Source organism: Salvia miltiorrhiza, chromosome 5, assembly GCF_028751815.1.
Source record: "Salvia miltiorrhiza cultivar Shanhuang (shh) chromosome 5, IMPLAD_Smil_shh, whole genome shotgun sequence".
NCBI classification, from domain to species: domain Eukaryota; kingdom Viridiplantae; phylum Streptophyta; class Magnoliopsida; order Lamiales; family Lamiaceae; genus Salvia; species Salvia miltiorrhiza.
Window position 1 is genome coordinate 30,509,167 of NC_080391.1, and position 26,520 is coordinate 30,535,686.

At 41.0% G+C, this 26,520-nt stretch overlaps 1 protein-coding gene across 1 annotated transcript; it reads right to left on the bottom strand.

Annotated features, from left to right (window-relative positions):
- Positions 1–236: 236 nt before the first annotated feature.
- On the bottom strand, positions 237–1,619 carry LOC131025792 (protein SMY2-like). Its single transcript, XM_057955581.1, has 3 exons — positions 1,444–1,619; positions 1,058–1,284; positions 237–910 (listed from the first exon to the last, which is right to left on the bottom strand). The coding sequence occupies exons 1-3, from the start codon at positions 1,617–1,619 to the stop codon at positions 237–239; spliced, it is 1,077 nt and encodes a 358-aa protein (XP_057811564.1).
- Between the last annotated feature and the right edge of the window lie 24,901 nt (positions 1,620–26,520).

A 26,520-nucleotide genomic window follows, 5' to 3' on the forward strand; every position in this document is an offset into this window, starting at 1 on the left:
AAGAGTATATTTTCTACCGTTATAACTTCGAGGTGACACTAGACCGAATAGATCCATGTGTAGCAGTTGCATTATGCGCTCAGAGGAATGTCCAGTCTTTGACTTGAATGAAGCTTTGGTTTGCTTTGCTCGCAAGCATGCTCCACATTCTTGCCTCTTCTGGAAGATTATCTGTGGTAGTCCTTCCACCAACTGATGCTTGGCAAGTTTGTTTATTATTTTGAAGTTCAGGTGGTTCAGCCTCTGATGCCATATCCAGTTGAGTTTGGCTTGGTTCTTACTGATAGGCAGGTCTCTGTTCGGCTATCTTCCCATGAAACTTCATAAAGGTTTCCTTGTCTGACCCTCTTCAGTACCAATTTTTTCTTGTTGTTCTTCACTATGAATTCAACTTTCTTGATTTTCACAGAAAATCCACTGTCGTAAAACTGACTCACAGATAAAAGATTATACTTTAAACTAGAAACATAGCTAACGTTCGAGATACATGCGTTACCCATGTTTAGAATACTGTAACCTTTTGTTTCTCCAAGTGAATTGTCTCCAAATGCAACTTTGGATCCAGCTTTCTCCACATACTGGCTTAGATATTCTTTGAATCCAGTCATGTGTTTTGAACATCCGCTGTCCAGATACCAGGTATTCTTTGGTGCCTGTGCTTCTTCTTTCTTTTTGTTTTGTTTCCTGGATTTATCCTTAGGCCTGTTGATTCTATTGTCGTAGCTGTTGAGGTTGTTGTCAGGTACGCTCTCAACGTCATGGGCCATCAGTGCTTGACTCTCGTCGTTTGAACTTGTGGAATTGCTCGAGGAAGATGATGAAGAGGAACTGGAGTCCTCTGCATATTCAGCCACCACGGCTTTCTTCTTCTCGAAGTGTTTGTCTCTCTTGGCGCAGAGAGCCTTCCTTTCTGAGTAGGAGATATCCGGACAATCAGTCTTGTAGTGTCTCTTCTTTCCGCAGCCAAAGTATTCAATGTCTCTCAAATCAGTATTTCAGGACTTCTTTTCTCAAGTTCTGTCCTTGGATGATCTTGGCTTGTAGTCTTTGTCTTTGCCCTTGTAATTTCTCTTCTGGATCTTCTTGAATTTTTTCAGTCTTGACTCCATCTTGTTGAATATTTCAGTCATCATTGCGTACTGATTCAACAAGTCTTCTGAACTCAATTCAGTCTTTTCCTTAGACTGCTTCTTTGAGTCCTTAGAGATAGCCTTCAGTGCTTCTCCCTTAGAAGCTGGTGGAGCTTCTTCGTCAGAGATTTTAGTCTTGTTGGGATCTCTCAGCCTGTGAATGTCAAACTCATTCTCTTTTAGATCTGAGAGAAGTTTCTCAGTACTTAGGATGTTGGAACTGGCCTTGCTCTGGTGAGCGACTATATACAACTGCCAGTTTCCAAGTGGTAGGCCTCGGATAATCTTTAGGTTGATTTCTCTCTAGTTGTACTTGTCCTTCGAGGTGGCTTGCACTTCGTTCAGTAGTTTGTTGAATCTGAAATCCATCTCGTCAATGGTTTCGCCTTTGATCATCTGGAAACTACGAAACTTCTGGCATGTAATTGACAGCTTGTTCTCCTTGATATCTTCTGATCCGACACACATCTTCTCGAGGATGTCCGACATGTCCTGGCAGTGGAGCATTTCATGATCTTCGTCACGTACTTTTCGGGGACTGTGCCGAAGATAATGTTTTTGGCTACATTGTCCAGCTCGTCTTGCTTTCTTTCTTCAAAGGTGAAGTCTACTTTTGCTTTGGGCTCTCTTTATAGTAGAGCTTTTTTCCAACTTCTACAGGTACCCTCTGAATTCGGTCCTTGATGATGATCGGACCATTAGTGATCACCTCCCACATTCTGCAGTGTTGGACGGTGAGAAAGCTTGTAATTCTGAACTTCCAGATCTCGTAGTTGTCAACCGAGAACGTCGACAACGAAGACGACCTGCTGAAGTTAGTTTCCATAATTACAGTTTATATAAACTGAAAAATACAGTTAGCACGTAGGAAACTTAAAACTTTGAAGGTATCTAGTTCAGGTGAATCGGGTACAGAACATCCTGTTCTTATGAACAACCTGCTCTGATACCAATTGTTAGGTCCTGGTGGGGTACTGAACTGGTGTAGGGGGAATACACCAGTAGGCTATTTTACGAAAACTAAAATTGAAAGTGATAAGTGAAAATAGAAACTAAAACTAATGTTCAGTAAAAGAAGGATCAGATTAAGAAAAGGTTAAGGCTTAGACTGATAATGAGTCAATCAGTTTAACTTCAGTGTGAGAAACTAGTCGACAAACTGAAGTTCAGTTTGGGGTGCAACCTTTTCAATTTTAAATCAAAATAGTGTTAGATTTCCTACTGACTGTCCTTAGAAAATAGCCTTTAATGAATTAGATTATCAGTTTTAGGGTTTATCTTTTAGGTTATCAGTTTTCAGTATAAGTCAAAGTGAGGGCGCAGATATAAACTGAAATATTGAAAGTAGTAAACAACACACGAATTTTTACGTGGTTTATAATACTGATTCCTACGTCCACTGTCAGTAGATCCCACTGACAATCAATTAGGGTCGTGCTTAATGGTGCACACTAGACCTTACAACTGAAACACTCGTTTCAGTGCCAACAACTGTTCACTACTACAAAAGTTTACATACATAACAGTGCATAGATAACGGTTTTTTTCAAAAACCGTTACGTATGAGCGCACTTTTAGGAATAGATAACGGTTTTGAAAAAATCCGTTATCTATGCAGTGTTGTCTATATGCATAGATAACGGTTTGAACAAATGCGTTATGTTTTTGCGTTATCTATTAGTTGCATACATAACGGTATTACAAAACCGTTGTGCCACCGTTATCTATGACCATCTTTTATAACGGTTTATTCATAACGTTAAAGAACCGTTATGTATAAGAGTCATTTACAACGATTTTTGAACCGTTATGTATGAGCGTCTCTAAAAACTGTTATGTATAATTTTTTCATTAATTTTTTTAAAATAATATTATATTATATTATATTATATTATATTAAAAAATAACAAATAAATTGTTTATCCTAAAATTTGAATTTATTCCTAGATATAGATTTTAAAAAATAATAAAATCTAAATACATTATTAGAAACCTAAATACCAAAAATTAAATAATAAAAGTGAAACAAAAGAAAAAAAAAAGAAAGAAAAAGATTTGACTTCATTTCTTCAACGCCAAAAATCCTTATTCACTGCTCCCGCTCAATTTTCACGCTAACACTTCAAAATTTCCCCCAAATCGGACCTGGCCTCTTTCTCTCTTCACCATCGCCGTGCCCTGCCACCGCCGTCGCGACTCGCCGCCACGACCACCGCCGCCCAGCACTCACTGCGCCCCCCATCTCGTCGTCCTCTGTTTGTTTACCCGTGGCAGCAGCTGCGGAGATATCTCTCCATCTCGAACCCGCGTCGCCTGCGACCGACCGTGTCGACTCGCCGTTGCCACGCCGGCCGTCTTCTCGCCGCCCCTTTTAACCCTAGGCGCCGCGATAAACCCCATTTTAGCTCGCAAATCCCTATCTGCTCTTCGCGCGCGTCAACTCGTAAACCCTATTTTTTCCAATTCCTCATTTAATTTATAATTGTTTCTCTTTGTTGTCAACAATTCATGGAGCTTCACGCTGTGAATTCAGATTTCAATTAGAATGCAGAATTTATTGGACTCGAGAAGCCATTCATCGAGTATTCCTTTCAGGTAGCTTCTTTGCTTGATTATGTATTTCTTTCTACATTTTATGCCTACTGGATTATAGATTCATTTCAGGTTCAAGAGATTCTGCATTTTATGCATGCTGGATTATAGATTCATTTTTATTGATTGATTTCATAGATTGCTGTGTTACTGGATTTTGTAGGACTATAATGCTGGACTGTCCCTCTATGGAGATAAAGCGAAGCCGAAGACTTATGCTGCGCATTTCGCGACTCCTGATGGGTAAGCTTGAATGCTTGATGGTGAAGATTATTTGCCTGAAACTTGAGAGTTTGTTTTGCTTCAATTTTAGTTGATTCTGAATGTCATAGTGTTATTACTAGTGAATTTGTTGATGCTTATGTGTTGGGAGACATGCATCCTTCCAGCTATTAGGTAACATTGTCGAGGAACGGATGAAAAGGAAAAGAAAATCGTAATGCTGTTAGTTATCTATATCCATGTTACAGAAAGAATCTTCTGTGTAGGTGGAGTTTGTCGAAGACTAGTTGATATTTTTAGGAGGTGTTGTGGGTGCTCATGTTTATATCTTCCCAGAATTCGTGATTCAAATTTATGCACCGGGGTAAGCTGAATAATACAGTAAACAGGCTAGAAGTAACTATGCTGACTGCTTTTGTTGCAATGGTATCACTTCACAGTTTGTGGATATTGGCTGAAGGCCAAATCATAAGGGAAATAGCTATCAAGCAGGTATGGAATATATATTATTTGAAATACTGAAATATGTTGTCTTATACTTTATGTTCCATTCTAAGTTAAAAAATGTAAATTAAGCCATACCTTCCCATTTACACATGCAGAAATGCAAATTAAATCAAACCTTCCCATTTGCATGTCTTTATATTACTTCCTTGCCACCCCTTGCTGTAGAGAATGCTGGTACTCTCTAGCAATCATACCATCTACTCACTGTTGAAATCTTTTTCTTTGCAAGTATTACTGAAATGGTTTTGGATCTTTCTTCAGTTCCTATTAATTGTTCTTCTCTTGTTGTGTTCCTTTTTCAGTTGAAAAATATGACGCCATGCATAGTCCTTGCAGGTCCTGTTGGACTCGGGTTTGGATACATGAGGTATGCATGTTTCTTAGTGGTATTTCCTAACATGTAGTTATCTAACATCTATGTCCCACCCTTCAACCTACTCAGTGCTCAAGGAAATAATGCTCTCCCTTGCATTAGCCCTGCTTTATCCAGCGCACTTGTGATTGCCAGTGTAAGTGGTTCTCACATAGCTGACATTGAACTAGTTCTCTTTCTTACCTAAACGTGCTATTCAAATTATTTGTCTACATGATCTAGTAATATTAACAAACACTTGCAGTGTCTCATTTTTACTCTCAAGGTTGTGTCTCATTTTCTCAAGTAAAAGAGTATATATTTTGATGCAACTGTCACAGAATGTATCGGCCATTAATTGATGCTTAAATGCTTAAACAACTATTCAACCTTTATTCTAGGGTTTACGGTTTAGTTTTTTCTCAAAAACCTATTCAACCTTTATTCCAGATAAAGAAGAAGAAAAGTGATGCAGGAGAACCAGTAAAGTACATGGGCTGTGGGGACTGCGAGAATCTCAGGAAAGTACATGGGCTTTGGTAGCTTGGGATGGCTTGAGGTCAAAAGACAACCAGAGAATCGTAGCAGGTTGATTAACTAGTTCTTGAGAACTTGGTGCTAGAAACATTGTATGATAGATTTTTGTTTTAGCTATAAGGTAGTTGGTATTTTCAATTTTGAATCGGAATATGCAATGATGATGTATACTTGATATTTGGTTCATTTGTATAATAATGTATGAATTTTTTGGATGATATATAATATTGTTATCGTTGATTTTATCATTTTGTCGTTTTATAAAAATTGCAAAATTTAAAAACATACTACAATTATATAAAGTGCAAAAAACTGTTATAAAAGGTGCAAAAAATCGTTATGTATTCTAATTAAAGATAACGGTTAAAATCGTTATAAAAACTGTAAAAATCGTTATAAAAAGTGCAAAAAATCGTTATAAAAAGTGCAAAAAACCGTTATGTATTCTATCAAAGATAACGGTTAAAACCGTTATAAAAAGTGGAAAAAACTGTTAACTATGATAAAAAAAAAAATTTAATACATAACGGAAAAATCTTAATACATAACGGTGAAAAACCGTTATGTATTCTATCAAAGATAACGGTTAAAACCGTTATAAAAAGTGCAAAAAACTGTTAACTATGATAAAAAAAATTAAAAAAAAATTAATACATAACGGAAAAATCTTAATACATAACGGTGAAAAACCGTTATGTATAACCTTTATAGATAACGGATGCGTACTGTTATGTATGACGCATCGTACCGTTATCTATGCTACTATACATAACGGTTTTGAAATACACAACGGTTTTTTTGATCATAGACAACGGAAAAAATCCGTTGTCTATGAGCGTTTTTCTAGTAGTGGTTGGACTTCTTTTCCTTAGCTTGCTGGTGCTAAGCAAGCCACATGTCTAGCTTGCAGGTGCTAAACAACCTAGTATTCAGACAATTGTCTCGAATACTCTCTCAAACTCTCTTTTCTCTCTCTTTGAAAAGGAATCGAATTTCCAACTAGGATTACTAAATAAAGGCTCTCAGTAATCAGTTTCTAGGCTTAGGATGGGAAACTATATGCCTAGAACAACTAAGAGAATGTATGTTATCAGTGTAGACTGATAGTTACAATATTAGTTATTCTCTTCTTCGATTCAAACTTGATTGCAATGAGTTAGCTTGACTCTTGAGTTCGACAGAGCTTCGGCTTTGTGCGTTGAATCGATGTAGAATGAGGTTGATCCTTGAGCTCTATTTATAGGCAGTGTCCTTCGAAAGATCCGTTGGAGGAGGTCGGTCTTCAGATTTCTGCCGTTGTGACTCATATTTGAATTTGGGCTAAGGTCCTCAGTCTTCGTTCTTTCCAACAGGAATAAGGTACTGTCATTTCATCTGAGAGAGGGGTGCTGCAGAGTAAAACAGCGCGTAAAATGAAACTCCGTATTCTGAAGGGCAATTATGCAGATCTGCGCATTAAATGATGTCGTCCTTGTTGACTTTCCACGTAGCTTTATTTAAAATTCGTGAGACAACCTTAAACTGAAAATCAGTTTGGGACAGAGAATCAGTCCAAGGTTTTGGTCTGATACTTTACTTAAGTATCAGTCCTACTTTTTATCCAACGTGGCATGTATCAGTGGTTCCCTAACACTGATACTTCAGCATACACGTCCTTCAGTCTGAGTCAGCAGTCTTGAATTTCTTGGTCTTCAGTCTTCAGTCTTTGCCTCTTCAGTCTTCAGTCTAGCTAATAAACTAAGCTCTAACATTTGAGTTCATAAATACTCTAGTTTAGAGAAGAATAAGCTAAGTGTTTTGGGATCATCAAAATAAGGAAATGATATTTCTATTATTTTTCCAACAATTGGAGTTTCCCATGACGTATATTGAAGTTGCACACGACGTATATTAGATACTGCATATATTAGAGTTGCATTTGTTATATTATATGGTTGCACGAATATAATTTTATAATTGTATTTGTTATATAATATGATTAGAACTTTCACGCTTAAGAAAGTAATTGCATTAAACTTACAAAGTAAAATATTTAACCTATTAGTTTAATGCAATAAATTTATAAGTTGAGTGCAAGTGTTCATATCATAATTATCATAATAAGTTTTTTTTATTAATGCACTAAAATGGTAAAAATAAATAAATAAATAAATAAATAAATAAAACTCTAAAGTGAATAAACAAAAGAATAGAGTAATAACCTACAAAAATTGAATGGAATAATAATAAAAAAAAAGTAAAACGCAAACAAAAATATAACTAACTAAAAAATGAAGGCAATCCCATATTTATCAGCAACTAACATATAAAGAATTATCAAAATTACTTAAATAGCCTTATGCGTATGAAACATTGAAAAATAAATTGACATTAATCAATAAAATTCTAACCGCAATGAAAATAAAAGGCTGAGATTAGGAACACCTTTTTTTTTTTTTTTTTTTATAGAAGACATGATCATCTTTATTCATGTGTCTTTTGTTCATGTATTTTATGTATTTGTTTACGCTCATAGATCAGGCATTGTTCTACGATGATGCCTCTATAGTGATCATTGGCTCCGATCTAGTGGCGACGACGGCGAGACTGCTCTTCCAAATCATCGCGGCGCCAAAGGCTTTCTTACCGTGGACGGAGCATGCGATGCACGGCAGTTGAAGGAGGCCGGGATTGTTATCCGCTTATGAAAATGGTATTTTAGGATGGTTCATAAGAAAGGTTAGGTGGTGGCTTGCTTCGGGGCATATTGGACATCCTCAATTTTTAGAACCACGAAATCGGCAGGGAGAATAAAATCCCCCACCTTCACGAGCACGTTCTCCACAATTCCACGGGGATAAGTGACCAACCTGTCCGCCATCTGCAGCCTCATTGATGTCGGCTTCAACCAGCTGCTGGAAAACAGATAAAGGCATGAGGTTTATGCTCGCCCCCAGGTCGCAGAGCGACCTTCCGAAATGCTGGCCTCCAATAATGCAGGAAAGTGAGAAGCTGCCCGGATCTTTGACCTTCGCCGGCAGCTTCCTCTGCAAGATTGCGCTGCATTCTTCATTGAGATTCACCGTCTCAAACTCTCCCAGCCTCCTCTTCCTCGAGATAATGTCCTTTAGGAATCTAGCATACTGCGGCATCTCCTGCAGTGCTTCCACCAATGGAATATTAATATGTACTTTCCTGAAGATCTCTAAGAATTTGGAGAACTGCTCTTGTCCCCTCTCTTTCTTCTGGCGCTGAGGGAGAGGTGTAGTCACAGTTGCTGGCGAAGTAGCTTTTTGCTTTTCATCCTTCTTTCTGCCAGAAACCTCAACAGTGACCTCCTCAGCTCTTTTTTCAATCAGCTGTGCACTCTCATCTTTTGCCGTCATGGCCCCTTCCTGTGTAGTCCCGTTCGACAGATCAACCATCTTAAAATGACGCTGGGGAAACGGCATCCACCCAGGAGGACGTAGATGAGGTGGAAGTCGTCGGCCTTCCTCATGGACTCTCCACGATAGCTCTCATTTCTCCATCTCACGAGATCCATGGCTACCTTCAGAGGTGGCTTCATTCTTCAATTTGATGGCCATGCACTGCTCCTTGGCATTCACCTTGGCATTGTTTATGAGATTGCCCGACTGTTGGAGTTTGTTGACGGCGGTGGCTATTTGACCCAATTGGGTCTCAAACATCTTCATTTGAGTCCCCACAACAACGGCATTGGACTCCAACTTTTCCATCCTCTCGTCGGATTTGGACATGAACTTCATCAGCAACTCCTCTATATTCGGCTTCTTCTCTTCATTTATCATGCCATTGGTTACCGAGAAGCCTGGTGGAGGTTGAATTGCATTATTGGGATTCCCATAAGCTAAATTGGGATGTGGACGCCCTCCATGATGAAACTGTTGTCCACTATTGTATCCGCCCTGTTGCCCATGCTGAAAGTTCCCATAGTGTCTACCGCTGATGTAGTTGGCGTCTTCTACGCCTGTCGGGATCTCTACAGTCGGCTCAGGATTGCCAACAGTCATAGCATTGATTTTCGAGTTCATCTCTGCCAGCTGAGTCAAAATCAATGCCATGGGATCTGAGCTGGACGCAGCAGCAACTTTCTTCAACTGAACTCTCTCGGATGGCCATTGATAACTGGTAGTGGCCATGCTTTCAATGATCTCCATTGCCTCCGAGCTCCCTTTCTTGAGCAGAGAACCTCCAGCTGCTGTATCCATAAACATTCTCGCACGCTCTCCACATGCATTGTAAAACATGACCACAAGAGTCCCCTCATCAAAGCCATGGGACGGGCACTTCCTCAGCTTCTCTTGGTATCTTTCCCATGTTTCAGGCAAAGTTTCTCCATCAAACTGTTGGAATTGGAGAATCTCCATCTTTAACTTCAATGTAAGCCCGGGAGGATGGAACTTCCGCAGGAAAAGATCTGCCACATCCCCCCATACTGGATTAGCTCCCAGCTGCAGAGTTTGATACCATGACTTTGCCTTATCCCGGAGTGAGAATGGGAAAAGGCGGAGTCGTATAATGTCATCAGGGACTCCGTTCATTTTGACAGTGCTGCACAACTCCAGGAATTGCGCCAGATGTGCATTTGGGTCCTCCACGGCTTTACCTCCATACTGGTTTTGCTGCACCATGGTGATCAAACCAGTCTTAAGTTCAAAGTTATTCGCGTTGACTCTTGGAGGCTCGTAATACTGATATTGCGGAGTGAACGCCTCATTGATGGGAGGCTGCTTCTGAGCATCGCGGTTTTCCTGTGCCTCAATCAAACGCTGCAGTTGCTCCTTGAGAGCACGAACTTCTTCTGCGGTACCCATAGAACTACCTAGCAAACTTCAGAACCAAAAATCAAGACCACAGGAAAAATAAAGAATAGAATTTAAATAAACAGACATAAAAAAATCCAGATTAGTATCAAACAATCAGCAGATAGTACTGATAAAAATCAGTCCCCGGCAACGGCGCCAAAAAACTTGTTCGCTAATTTATTTAACACGCCGCAAGTGTACGGGTGCAATTGTGTACAGTAGCAAGCAAGGTCGTATTCCACAGAGACTAATTATTATCAATTCCTATCCTAAATTGTTCTACTCTATCTGGACAAACGAAATTGAGAGTTTTGTTTTTAAACTAAATAAATAAATACTGGAAAGAAAATAAATCAAGCTGTGAAATAGAGAAACAGATAAGAGAAGATTTCCCAAGGTAAAGGTTTCAACAGATTCTCCTAACTAACATGTTCAATTCAATTAATCAGATGATTCCTGAGGCAATCTCAAAACTAGTCTATACCCACTCCCGTGGCATACAAACCGTTGATTACATGCAAGGCTACCGTCCCCGGATCGCACTTCTAACATGCAACTCCTAAAAGCTCATAGGATTAACGCCCTCACAAATATCAATTCCCTTTAGAATTAAATATATGTGTTCTATGTTCTTAGTTCAGGTAATAATTATCATCTCCCGATCTCAAATTAAAACCTATGATTATGCTAAATTGGTGGCCAATCAATAAAGCAAACAATTAAAACAAGAACATAGAAAGGAATAACAATCCAATTAATTGAATCAAACAGTCAGAAATTCAAACCATGTTTACTCCCTAAACCCTGAGAAAAAAAAGAATTCTAGCCACACATAGACATATGAACTAGAATCAATATATCAATAAAACTGTAAAACATTCAACAATGAAACCGTAGTAAAGTTGAGAATCTTCAATCTTGCTCTTGCTCCGTTCCCCGTCTCTCACAGCTCTCAGGAAAAGTAAAATATGATAAAAGATGATAAAAGCTCCTTAGAAATAAGTTCTTGGGGAGTATTTATATGCCCTAGGTCAAGTAGGACTCAAAAATACCCCAAAATCGCGTAAAAGGCTGAAAAACGGACTTTTGGGCGAAAACTCGGCGACTCGCGCGGTTCCTCGCGCGGCCGCGCCCCATGCCCGCATGAAAATCCAGAATTTTCTGTTCCGTCGCGCGGCCGTGGCATGCGGCCGCATTCCCGGACCGCGCGACCTCTGACGCTTTGCGCAACAATTTTGTTTTGGCTCGTTCTCCCTCGTCTGAACTCTGATTTACGATCCGTTTGTTCTCACGAACTCCTCTTGAGATGAACTATAACTTGTATTTCAGACAATTCTTCCAAATTCTGCTTCATTATTTCTGAAAATTCATTCAAAGAACAAGCAAGTGACAAGTTCTTGACCAGAAACCAATATAAGCTCAAATAAATCAACAAACACACAAAATCCTCATAACTAAACATCAAAAATGACACACCAAGAGGTAAAAATGCATGTTTATCAACCCCCCAAACTTGAACTATTGTCCGTCCTCTGACAAAACAAATATGAACCAAGAATGAATCAACAAGAGCGTAGAGAAAAGTGGATAACATTGTGGCTTCAGATTTGTCAACAAAAATACCAACATGCATTTGTATCTCCAATCATCAAGATATCACACTCATGACAAACTTCAAATTGTGGTCTCAATGACTTGCAATCCTCACAAAAAAATAAAGAATATAAGAACTCTCAACTCTCAAGTGTATCAATCAAAATCATGGACGTGTATACGCTCAGTTCAAGCAAGACAAGTGCTCAACCATAGGCTTGTCGATCGTCTCACCTCTCCACCACTACACGTGTGCTTCTATAACCAAGATCAAAAAGGTCTTTATTGAAAGTTGTAACGTAGGCTCTTTGGTAGGGTAGGATATATTTGGCTAAGTGACTAAAAGATAATTCTCAATGTAGCACAATCACCAACCTTATAACATTCTAACTCAACAATCATCCACCTATCACAAAAACCAAATCTCCAATACAAAATTCATCACAACACAATAATTAATTCTCATGATATTATGACTTTCTAAAGCATCCTATGTACCCATTTTTTTCAATTCTTTTCTCTCTTTTCTTTTCTTTTTTTCTCTCTTTCTTTTCCTTTTTTTTTTCTTTTTTTTTCAACGACTTGTAGGGTACTAAGATTTTTTTAATCAAGATCAAAGTACATAATCCATAAACACACATCTCCACAAACCAACTACCCCATAACAACAATCTCCAAGCTCCCACCCACGGCTAAACCAAATAAAATGGAAAATAAAAGGCTCAAAGGGGTGAACTAGGATCATATATAGTAATAGGACAAATATGGGATATATAGGCTAGCAAAGACGGCCTTCTATCATCTCAAAGTTATTAAGCACACTATGTGGCCTCAAGGGAGAAACCAAGACAAGTTCTAGTGAGACACATGCAAGTTCGAACAATCACTCAAGAAACAGAAATAAGACTGTAAAAATAATGACAGTCAAGGTTCAAATCCTCACAACTTATTTCATTGCTTGTAAACACATGGAGACCATGCTTATCATTCATCACTCATGCTCAATCTCAACAATAACAACACAAACGCATGCACTTTCACAAGTTTTAAACAAAAATCATCATAAGCCAGTTATCCATCCAAATCCCTACACAACTCATGTCTCCACCAAGGTAACATCACAGAGAAACCAACAAAGCAAGACTAAACAACTCAACGATGACACAAATAAGAACAACCAAAAAGAAAAGTGCACCCACAAAGACACATCCCCCCAAACTTATTCACCACTAAAGAGAATAAGTTCGAAAATGATTTGTGGGGGCACAAAAACAACTATCAAACGAAAAAAAATGAACTAACCAAGATTGGGTTGCCTCCCAATAAGCGCTATTTTTAACGTCGTTAGCTCGACAAAACAACAAACTCATCAAGGAGGCTGGTACAAGCAGTGCTGCGAACAACTGCTCCCTGCTCCACTCTTGCCAGCCAAAATGCCTCATTTCAACTTCCGATCACCTGGGTCCTGCCAAGAAAAAGGATCTGTATCAAATGTATTAAATACATCAACACTTACCGTTCCCGCATCCTTTGCTTTCTTGGGCACTTCGTCCTTGTGGATGCGGTATGGTTCATAGACATAGAAAGTTTGGCTCTCAGCATGAACTCGCAGTGTGAGCTCTCCTTTCTCCACATCAATTAAAGCTCTTCCCGTTGCAAGGAACGGACGCCCCAAAATCAGCGGGATTTTGTTGTCATCTTCAATGTCTAGAACCACGAAATCGGCAGGGAGAATAAAATCCCCCACCTTCACGAGCACGTTCTCAACAATTCCACGAGGATAAGTGACCGACCTGTCCGCCATCTGCAGCCTCATTGATGTCGGCTTCAACTCTCCAATTGCCAGCTGCTGGAAGATAAAGGCATGAGGTTTATGCTCGCCCCCAGGTCGCAGAGTGACCTTCCGAAATGCTGGTCTCCAATAATGCAGGAAAGTGTGAAGCTGCCAGGATCTTTGACCATCGCCGGTAGCTTCCTCTGCAAGATTGCGCTGCATTCTTCATTGAGATTCACCGTCTCAAACTCTCCCAGCCTCCTCTTCCTCGAGATAATGTCCTTCAGGAATCTAGCATACTGCGGCATCTCCTGCAGTGCTTCCACCAATGGAATATTAATATGTACTTTCCTGAAGATCTCTAAGAATTTGGAGAACTGCTCTTGTCCCCTTTCTTTCTTCTGGCGCTGAGGGAGAGGTGTAGTCACAGTTGCTGGCGAAGTAGCTTTTTGCTTTTCATCCTTCTTTCTGCCAGAAACCTCAACAGTGACCTCCTCAGCTCTTTTTTCAATCAGTTGTGCACTCTCATCTTTTACCGTCATGGCCCCTTCCTGTGTAGTCCCGTTCGGCAGATCAACCATCTTAAAATGACGCTGGGGAAACGGCATCCACCCAGGAGGACGTAGATGAGGTGGAAGTCGTCGGCCTTCCTCATGGACTCTCCACGATAGCTCTCATTTCTCCATCTCATGAGATCCATGGCTACCTTCAGAGGTGGCTTCATTCTTCAATTTGATGGCCATGCACTGCTCCTTGGCATTCACCTTGGCATTGTTTATGAGATTGCCCGACTGTTGGAGTTTGTTGACGGCGGTGGCTATTTGACCCAATTGGGTCTCAAACATCTTCATTTGAGTCCCCACAGCAACGGCATTGGACTCCAGCTTTTCCATCCTCTCGTCGGATTTGGACATGAACTTCATCAGCAACTCCTCTATATTCGGCTTCTTCTCTTCATTTATCATGCCATTCGTTACCGAGAAGCCTGGTGGAGGTTGAATTGCATTATTGGGATTCCCATAAGCTAAATTGGGATGTGGACGCCCTCCATGATGAAACTGTTGTCCACTATTGTATCCGCCCTGTTGCCCATGCTGAAAGTTCCCATAGTGTCTACCGCTGATGTAGTTGGCGTCTTCTACGCCTGTCGGGATCTCTACAGTCGGCTCAGGATTGCCAACAGTCATAGCATTGATTTTCGAGTTCATCTCTGCCAGCTGAGTCAAAATCAATGCCATGGGATCTGAGCTGGACGCAGCAGCAACTTTCTTCAACTGAACTCTCTCGGATGGCCATTGATAACTGGTAGTGGCCATGCTTTCAATGATCTCCATTGCCTCCGAGCTCCCTTTCTTGAGCAGAGAACCTCCAGCTGCTGTATCCATAAACATTCTCGCACGCTCTCCACATGCATTGTAAAACATGACCACAAGAGTCCCCTCATCAAAGCCATGGGACGGGCACTTCCTCAGCTTCTCTTGGTATCTTTCCCATGTTTCAGGCAAAGTTTCTCCATCAAACTGTTGGAATTGGAGAATCTCCATCTTTAACTTCAATGTAAGCCCGGGAGGATGGAACTTCCGCAGGAAAAGATCTGCCACATCCCCCCATACTGGATTAGCTCCCAGCTGCAGAGTTTGATACCATGACTTTGCTTTATCCCGGAGTGAGAATGGGAAAAGGCGGAGTCGTATAATGTCATCAGGGACTCCGTTCATTTTGACAGTGCTGCACAACTCCAGGAATTGCGCCAGATGTGCATTTGGGTCCTCCACGGCTTTACCTCCATACTGGTTTTGCTGCACCATGGTGATCAAACCAGTCTTAAGTTCAAAGTTATTCGCGTTGACTCTTGGAGGCTCGTAATACTGATATTGCGGAGTGAACGCCTCATTGATGGGAGGCTGCTTCTGAGCATCGCGGTTTTCCTGTGCCTCAATCAAACGCTGCAGTTGCTCCTTGAGAACACGAACTTCTTCTGCGGTACCCATAGAACTACCTAGCAAACTTCAGAACCAAAAATCAAGACCACAGGAAAAATAAAGAATAGAATTTAAATAAACAGACATAAAAAATCCAGATTAGTATCAAACAATCAGCAGATAGTACTGATAAAAATCAGTCCCCGGCAACGGCGCCAAAAAACTTGTTCGCTAATTTATTTAACACGCCGCAAGTGTACGGGTGCAATTGTGTACAGTAGCAAGCAAGGTCGTATTCCACAGAGACTAATTATTATCAATTCCTATCCTAAATTGTTCTACTCTATCTGGACAAACGAAATTGAGAGTTTTGTTTTTAAACTAAATAAATAAATACTGGAAAGAAAATAAATCAAGCTGTGAAATAGAGAAACAAATAAAAGAAGATTTCCCAAGGTAAAGGTTTCAACAGATTCTCCTAACTAACATGTTCAATTCAATTAATCAGATGATTCCTAAGGCAATCTCAAAACTAGTCTATACCCACTCCCGTGGCATACAAACCGTTGATTACATGCAAGGCTACCGTCCCCGGATCGCACTTCTAACATGCAACTCCTAAAAGCTCATAGGATTAACGCCCTCACAAATATCAATTCCCTTTAGAATTAAATATATGTGTTCTATGTTCTTAGTTCAGGTAATAATTATCATCTCCCGATCTCAAATTAAAACCTATGATTATGCTAAATTGGTGGCCAATCAATAAAGCAAACAATTAAAACAAGAACATAGAAAGGAATAACAATCCAATTAATTGAATCAAACAGTCAGAAATTCAAACCATGTTTACTCCCTAAACCCTGAGAAAAAAAAGAATTCTAGCCACACATAGACATATGAACTAGAATCAATATATCAATAAAACTGTAAAACATTCAACAATGAAACCGTAGTAAAGTTGAGAATCTTCAATCTTGCTCTTGCTCCGTTCCCCGTCTCTCACAGCTCTCAGGAAAAGTAAAATATGATAAAAGATGATAAAAGCTCCTTAGAAATAAGTTCTTGGGGAGTATTTATATGCCCTAGGTCAAGTAGGACTCAAAAATACCCCAAAATCGCGTAAAAGGCTGAAAAACGGACTTTTGGGTGAAAACTCGGCGACTCGCGCGGTTCCTCGCGCGGCCGCGCCCCATGCCCGCATGAAAATCCAGAATTTTCTGTTCCGTCGCGCGGCCATGGCATGCGGCCGCATTCCCGGACCGCGCGACCTCTGACGCTTTGCGCAGCAATTTTGTTTTGGCTCGTTCTCCCTCGTCTGAACTCTGATTTACGATCCATTTGTGCTCACGAACTCCTCTTGAGATGAACTATAACTTGTATTTCAGACAATTCTTCCAAATTCTGCTTCATTATTTCTGAAAATTCATTCAAAGAACAAGCAAGTGACAAGTTCTTGACCAGAAACCAATATAAGCTCAAATAAATCAACAAACACACAAAATCCTCATAACTAAACATCAAAAATGACACACCAAGAGGTAAAAATGCATGTTTATCAACCCCCCAAACTTGAACTATTGTCCGTCCTCTGACAAAACAAATATGAACCAAGAATGAATCAACAAGAGCGTAGAGAAAAGTGGATAACATTGTGGCTTCAGATTTGTCAACAAAAATACCAACATGCATTTGTATCTCCAATCATCAAGATATCACACTCATGACAAACTTCAAATTGTGGTCTCAATGACTTGCAATCCTCACAAAAAAATAAAGAATATAAGAACTCTCAACTCTCAAGTGTATCAATCAAAATCATGGACGTGTATACGCTCAGTTCAAGCAAGACAAGTGCTCAACCATAGGCTTGTCGATCGTCTCACCTCTCCACCACTACACGTGTGCTTCTATAACCAAGATCAAAAAGGTCTTTATTGAAAGTTGTAACGTAGGCTCTTTGGTAGGGTAGGATATATTTGGCTAAGTGACTAAAAGATAATTCTCAATGTAGCACAATCACCAACCTTATAACATTCTAACTCAACAATCATCCACCTATCACAAAAACCAAATCTCCAATACAAAATTCATCACAACACAATAATTAATTCTCATGATATTATGACTTTCTAAAGCATCCTATGTACCCATTTTTTTCAATTCTTTTCTCTCTTTTCTTTTCTTTTTTTCTCTCTTTCTTTTCCTTTTTTTTTTCTTTTTTTTTTCAACGACTTGTAGGGTACTAAGATTTTTTTAATCAAGATCAAAGTACATAATCCATAAACACACATCTCCACAAACCAACTACCCCATAACAACAATCTCCAAGCTCCCACCCACGGCTAAACCAAATAAAATGGAAAATAAAAGGCTCAAAGGGGTGAACTAGGATCATATATAGTAATAGGACAAATATGGGATATATAGGCTAGCAAAGACGGCCTTCTATCATCTCAAAGTTATTAAGCACACTATGTGGCCTCAAGGGAGAAACCAAGACAAGTTCTAGTGAGACACATGCAAGTTCGAACAATCACTCAAGAAACAGAAATAAGACTGTAAAAATAATGACAGTCAAGGTTCAAATCCTCACAACTTATTTCATTGCTTGTAAACACATGGAGACCATGCTTATCATTCATCACTCATGCTCAATCTCAACAATAACAACACAAACGCATGCACTTTCACAAGTTTTAAACAAAAATCATCATAAGCCAGTTATCCATCCAAATCCCTACACAACTCATGTCTCCACCAAGGTAACATCACAGAGAAACCAACAAAGCAAGACTAAACAACTCAACGATGACACAAATAAGAACAACCAAAAAGAAAAGTGCACCCACAAAGACACATCCCCCCAAACTTATTCACCACTAAAGAGAATAAGTTCGAAAATGATTTGTGGGGGCACAAAAACAACTATCAAACGAAAAAAAATGAACTAACCAAGATTGGGTTGCCTCCCAATAAGCGCTATTTTTAACGTCGTTAGCTCGACAAAACAACAAACTCATCAAGGAGGCTGGTACAAGCAGTGCTGCGAACAACTGCTCCCTGCTCCACTCTTGCCAGCCAAAATGCCTCCTTTCAACTTCCGATCACCTGGGTCCTGCCAAGAAAAAGGATCTGTATCAAATGTATTAAATACATCAACACTTACCGTTCCCGCATCCTTTGCTTTCTTGGGCACTTCGTCCTTGTGGATGCGGTATGGTTCATAGACATAGAAAGTTTGGCTCTCAGCATGAACTCGCAGTGTGAGCTCTCCTTTCTCCACATCAATTAAAGCTCTTCCCGTTGCAAGGAACGGACGCCCCAAAATCAGCGGGATTTTGTTGTCATCTTCAATGTCTAGAACCACGAAATCGGCAGGGAGAATAAAATCCCCCACCTTCACGAGCACGTTCTCAACAATTCCACGAGGATAAGTGACCGACCTGTCCGCCATCTGCAGCCTCATTGATGTCGGCTTCAACTCTCCAATTGCCAGCTGCTGGAAGATAAAGGCATGAGGTTTATGCTCGCCCCCAGGTCGCAGAGTGACCTTCCGAAATGCTGGTCTCCAATAATGCAGGAAAGTGTGAAGCTGCCAGGATCTTTGACCATCGCCGGTAGCTTCCTCTGCAAGATTGCGCTGCATTCTTCATTGAGATTCACCGTCTCAAACTCTCCCAGCCTCCTCTTCCTCGAGATAATGTCCTTCAGGAATCTAGCATACTGCGGCATCTCCTGCAGTGCTTCCACCAATGGAATATTAATATGTACTTTCCTGAAGATCTCTAAGAATTTGGAGAACTGCTCTTGTCCCCTTTCTTTCTTCTGGCGCTGAGGGAGAGGTGTAGTCACAGTTGCTGGCGAAGTAGCTTTTTGCTTTTCATCCTTCTTTCTGCCAGAAACCTCAACAGTGACCTCCTCAGCTCTTTTTTCAATCAGTTGTGCACTCTCATCTTTTACCGTCATGGCCCCTTCCTGTGTAGTCCCGTTCGGCAGATCAACCATCTTAAAATGACGCTGGGGAAACGGCATCCACCCAGGAGGACGTAGATGAGGTGGAAGTCGTCGGCCTTCCTCATGGACTCTCCACGATAGCTCTCATTTCTCCATCTCATGAGATCCATGGCTACCTTCAGAGGTGGCTTCATTCTTCAATTTGATGGCCATGCACTGCTCCTTGGCATTCACCTTGGCATTGTTTATGAGATTGCCCGACTGTTGGAGTTTGTTGACGGCGGTGGCTATTTGACCCAATTGGGTCTCAAACATCTTCATTTGAGTCCCCACAGCAACGGCATTGGACTCCAGCTTTTCCATCCTCTCGTCGGATTTGGACATGAACTTCATCAGCAACTCCTCTATATTCGGCTTCTTCTCTTCATTTATCATGCCATTCGTTACCGAGAAGCCTGGTGGAGGTTGAATTGCATTATTGGGATTCCCATAAGCTAAATTGGGATGTGGACGCCCTCCATGATGAAACTGTTGTCCACTATTGTATCCGCCCTGTTGCCCATGCTGAAAGTTCCCATAGTGTCTACCGCTGATGTAGTTGGCGTCTTCTACGCCTGTCGGGATCTCTACAGTCGGCTCAGGATTGCCAACAGTCATAGCATTGATTTTCGAGTTCATCTCTGCCAGCTGAGTCAAAATCAATGCCATGGGATCTGAGCTGGACGCAGCAGCAACTTTCTTCAACTGAACTCTCTCGGATGGCCATTGATAACCGGTAGTGGCCATGCTTTCAATGATCTCCATTGCCTCCGAGCTCCCTTTCTTGAGCAGAGAACCTCCAGCTGCTGTATCCATAAACATTCTCGCACACTCTCCACATGCATTGTAAAACATGACCACCAGAGTCCCCTCATCAAAGCCATGGGACGGGCACTTCCTCAGCTTCTCCTTGGTATCTTTCCCATGTTTCAGCCAAAGTCTCTCCATCAAACTGTTGGAATTGGAGAATCTCCATCTTTAACTTCAATGTAAGCCCGGGAGGATGGAACTTCCGCAGGAAAAGATCTGCCACATCCCCCCATACTGGATTAGCTCCCAGCTGCAGAGTTTGATACCATGACTTTGCCTTATCCCGGAGTGAGAATGGGAAAAGGCGGAGTCGTATAATGTCATCAGGGACTCCGTTCATTTTGACAGTGCTGCACAACTCCAGGAATTGCGCCAGATGTGCATTTGGGTCCTCCACGGCTTTACCTCCATACTGGTTTTGCTGCACCATGGTGATCAAACCAGTCTTAAGTTCAAAGTTATTCGCGTTGACTCTTGGAGGCTCGTAATACTGATATTGCGGAGTGAACGCCTCATTGATGGGAGGCTGCTTCTGAGCATCGCGGTTTTCCTGTGCCTCAATCAAACGCTGCAGTTGCTCCTTGAGAGCACGAACTTCTTCTGCGGTAGCCATAGAACTACCTAGCAAACTTCAGAACCAAAAATCAAGACCACAGGAAAAATAAAGAATAGAATTTAAATAAACAGACATAAAAAAATCCAGATTAGTATCAAACAATCAGCAGATAGTACTGATAAAAATCAGTCCCCGGCAACGGCGCCAAAAAACTTGTTCGCTAATTTATTTAACACGCCGCAAGTGTACGGGTGCAATTGTGTACAGTAGCAAGCAAGGTCGTATTCCACAGAGACTAATTATTATCAATTCCTATCCTAAATTGTTCTACTCTATCTGGACAAACGAAATTGAGAGTTTTGTTTTTAAACCAAATAAATAAATACTGGAAAGAAAATAAATCAAGCTGTGAAATAGAGAAACAGATAAGAGAAGATTTCCCAAGGTAAAGGTTTCAATAGATTCTCCTAACTAACATGTTCAATTCAATTAATCAGATGATTCCTAAGGCAATCTCAAAACTAGTCTATACCCACTCCCGTGGCATACAAACCGTTGATTACATGCAAGGCTACCGTCCCCGGATCGCACTTCTAACATGCAACTCCTAAAAGCTCATAGGATTAACGCTCACAAATATCAATTCCCTTTAGAATTAAATATATGTGTTCTATGTTCTTAGTTCAGGTAATAATTATCATCTCCCGATCTCAAATTAAAACCTATGATTATGCTAAATTGGTGGCCAATCAATAAAGCAAACAATTAAAACAAGAACATAGAAAGGAATAACAATCCAATTAATTGAATCAAACAGTCAGAAATTCAAACCATGTTTACTCCCTAAACCCTGAGAAAAAAAAGAATTCTAGCCACACATAGGCATATGAACTAGAATCAATATATCAATAAAACTGTAAAACATTCAACAATGAAACCGTAGTAAAGTTGAGAATCTTCAATCTTGCTCTTGCTCCGTTCCCCGTCTCTCACAGCTCTCAGGAAAAGTAAAATATGATAAAAGATGATAAAAGCTCCTTAGAAATAAGTTCTTGGGGAGTATTTATATGCCCTAGGTCAAGTAGGACTCAAAAATACCCCAAAATCGCGTAAAAGGCTGAAAAACGGACTTTTGGGCGAAAACTCGGCGACTCGCGCGGTTCCTCGCGCGGCCGCGCCCCTTGCCCGCATGAAAATCCAGAATTTTCTGTTCCGTCGCGCGGCCGTGGCATGCGGCCGCATTCCCGGACCGCGCGACCTTTGACGCTTTGCGCAGCAATTTTGTTTTGGCTCGTTCTCCCTCGTCTGAACTCTGATTTACGATCCGTTTGCGCTCACGAACTCCTCTTGAGATGAACTATAACTTGTATATCAGACAATGCTTCCAAATTCTGCTTCATTATTTCTGAAAATTCATTCAAAGAACAAGCAAGTGACAAGTTCTTGACCAGAAACCAATATAAGCTCAAATAAATCAACAAACACACAAAATCCTCATAACTAAACATCAAAAATGACACACCAAGAGGTAAAAATGCATGTTTATCAACCCCCCAAACTTGAACTATTGTCCGTCCTCTGACAAAACAAATATGAACCAAGAATGAATCAACAAGAGCGTAGAGAAAAGTGGATAACATTGTGGCTTCAGATTTGTCAACAAAAATACCAACATGCATTTGTATCTCCAATCATCAAGATATCACACTCATGACAAACTTCAAATTGTGGTCTCAATGACTTGCAATCCTCACAAAAAAATAAAGAATATAAGAACTCTCAACTCTCAAGTGTATCAATCAAAATCATGGACGTGTATACGCTCAGTTCAAGCAAGACAAGTGCTCAACCATAGGCTTGTCGATCGTCTCACCTCTCCACCACTACACGTGTGCTCCTATAACCAAGATCAAAAAGGTCTTTATTGAAAGTTGTAACGTAGGCTCTTTGGTAGGGTAGGATATATTTGGCTAAGTGACTAAAAGATAATTCTCAATGTAGCACAATCACCAACCTTATAACATTCTAACTCAACAATCATCCACCTATCACAAAAACCAAATCTCCAATACAAAATTCATCACAACACAATAATTAATTCTCATGATATTATGACTTTCTAAAGCATCCTATGTACCCATTTTTTTCAATTATTTTCTCTCTTTTCTTTTCTTTTTTTCTCTCTTTCTTTTCCTTTTTTTTTTCTTTTTTTTTCAACGACTTGTAGGGTACTAAGATTTTTTTAATCAAGATCAAAGTACATAATCCATAAACACACATCTCCACAAACCAACTACCCCATAACAACAATCTCCAAGCTCCCACCCACGGCTAAACCAAATAAAATGGAAAATAAAAGGCTCAAAGGGGTGAACTAGGATCATATATAGTAATAGGACAAATATGGGATATATAGGCTAGCAAAGACGGCCTTCTATCATCTCAAAGTTATTAAGCACACTATGTGGCCTCAAGGGAGAAACCAAGACAAGTTCTAGTGAGACACATGCAAGTTCGAACAATCACTCAAGAAACAGAAATAAGACTGTAAAAATAATGACAGTCAAGGTTCAAATCCTCACAACTTATTTCATTGCTTGTAAACACATGGAGACCATGCTTATCATTCATCACTCATGCTCAATCTCAACAATAACAACACAAACGCATGCACTTTCACAAGTTTTAAACAAAAATCATCATAAGCCAGTTATCCATCCAAATCCCTACACAACTCATGTCTCCACCAAGGTAACATCACAGAGAAACCAACAAAGGAAGACTAAACAACTCAACGACGACACAAATAAGAACAACCAAAAAGAAAAGTGCACCCACAAAGACACATCCCCCCAAACTTATTCACCACTAAGGAGAATAAGTTCGAAAATGATTTGTGGGGGCACAAAAACAACTATCAAACGAAAAAAAATGAACTAACCAAGATTGGGTTGCCTCCCAATAAGCGCTATTTTTAACGTCGTTAGCTCGACAAAACAACAAACTCATCAAGGAGGCTGGTACAAGCAGTGCTGCGAACAACTGCTCCCTGCTCCACTCTTGCCAGCCAAAATGCCTCCTTTCAACTTCCGATCACCTGGGTCCTGCCAAGAAAAAGGATCTGTATCAAATGTATTAAATACATCAACACTTACCGTTCCCGCATCCTTTGCTTTCTTGGGCACTTCGTCCTTGTGGATGCGGTATGGTTCATAGACATAGAAAGTTTGGCTCTCAGCATGAACTCGCAGTGTGAGCTCTCCTTTCTCCACATCAATTAAAGCTCTTCCCGTTGCAAGGAACGGACGCCCCAAAATCAGCGGGATTTTGTTGTCATCTTCAAAGTCTAGAACCACGAAATCGGCAGGGAGAATAAAATCCCCCACCTTCACGAGCACGTTCTCCACAATTCCACGAGGATAAGTGACCGACCTGTCCGCCATCTGCAGCCCCATTGATGTCGGCTTCAACTCTCCAATTGCCAGCTGCTGGAAAACAGATAAAGGCATGAGGTTTATGCTCGCCCCCAGGTCGCAGAGTGACCTTCCGAAATGCTGGTCTCCAATAATGCAGGAAAGTGTGAAGCTGCCAGGATCTTTGACCATCGCCGGCAGCTTCCTCTGCAAGATTGCGCTGCATTCTTCATTGAGATTCACCGTCTCAAACTCTCCCAGCCTCCTCTTCCTCGAGATAATGTCCTTCAGGAATCTAGCGTACTGCGGCATCTCCTGCAGTGCTTCCACCAATGGAATATTAATATGTACTTTCCTGAAGATCTCTAAGAATTTGGAGAACTGCTCTTGTCCCCTTTCTTTCTTCTGGCGCTGAGGGAGAGGTGTAGTCACAGTTGCTGGCGAAGTAGCTTTTTGCTTTTCATCCTTCTTTCTGCCAGAAACCTCAACAGTGACCTCCTCAGCTATTTTTTCAATCAGTTGTGCACTCTCATCTTTTACCGTCATGGCCCCTTCCTGTGTAGTCCCGTTCGGCAGATCAACCATCTTAAAATGACGCTGGGGAAACGGCATCCACCCAGGAGGACGTAGATGAGGTGGAAGTCGTCGGCCTTCCTCATGGACTCTCCACGATAGCTCTCATTTCTCCATCTCACGAGATCCATGGCTACCTTCAGAGGTGGCTTCATTCTTCAATTTGATGGCCATGCACTGCTCCTTGGCATTCACCTTGGCATTGTTTATGAGATTGCCCGACTGTTGGAGTTTGTTGACGGCGGTGGCTATTTGACCCAATTGGGTCTCAAACATCTTCATTTGAGTCCCCACAGCAACGGCATTGGACTCCAGCTTTTCCATCCTCTCGTCGGATTTGGACATGAACTTCATCAGCAACTCCTCTATATTCGGCTTCTTCTCTTCATTTATCATGCCATTGGTTACCGAGAAGCCTGGTGGAGGTTGAATTGCATTATTGGGATTCCCATAAGCTAAATTGGGATGTGGACGCCCTCCATGATGAAACTGTTGTCCACTATTGTATCCGCCCTGTTGCCCATGCTGAAAGTTCCCATAGTGTCTACCGCTGATGTAGTTGGCGTCTTCTACGCCTGTCGGGATCTCTACAGTCGGCTCAGGATTGCCAACAGTCATAGCATTGATTTTCGAGTTCATCTCTGCCAGCTGAGTCAAAATCAATGCCATGGGATCTGAGCTGGACGCAGCAGCAACTTTCTTCAACTGAACTCTCTCGGATGGCCATTGATAACTGGTAGTGGCCATGCTTTCAATGATCTCCATTGCCTCCGAGCTCCCTTTCTTGAGCAGAGAACCTCCAGCTGCTGTATCCATAAACATTCTCGCATGCTCTCCACATGCATTGTAAAACATGACCACCAGAGTCCCCTCATCAAAGCCATGGGACGGGCACTTCCTCAGCTTCTCTTGGTATCTTTCCCATGTTTCAGCCAAAGTCTCTCCATCAAACTGTTGGAATTGGAGAATCTCCATCTTTAACTTCAATGTAAGCCTGGGAGGATGGAACTTCCGCAGGAAAAGATCTGCCACATCCCCCCATACTGGATTAGCTCCCAGCTGCAGAGTTTGATACCATGACTTTGCCTTATCCCGGAGTGAGAATGGGAAAAGGCGGAGTCGTATAATGTCATCAGGGACTCCGTTCATTTTGACAGTGCTGCACAACTCCAGGAATTGCGCCAGATGTGCATTTGGGTCCTCCACGGCTTTACCTCCATACTGGTTTTGCTGCACCATGGTGATCAAACCAGTCTTAAGTTCAAAGTTATTCGCGTTGACTCTTGGAGGCTCGTAATACTGATATTGCGAAGTGAACGCCTCATTGATGGGAGGCTGCTTCTGAGCATCGCGGTTTTTCTGTGCCTCAATCAAACGCTGCAGTTGCTCCTTGAGAGCACGAACTTCTTCTGCGGTACCCATAGAACTACCTAGCAAACTTCAGAACCAAAAATCAAGACCACAGGAAAAATAAAGAATAGAATTTAAATAAACAGACATAAAAAAATCCAGATTAGTATCAAACAATCAGCAGATAGTACTGATAAAAATCAGTCCCCGGCAACGGCGCCAAAAAACTTGTTCGCTAATTTATTTAACACGCCGCAAGTGTACGGGTGCAATTGTGTACAGTAGCAAGCAAGGTCATATTCCACAGAGACTAATTATTATCAATTCCTATCCTAAATTGTTCTACTCTATCTGGACAAACGAAATTGAGAGTTTTGTTTTTAAACTA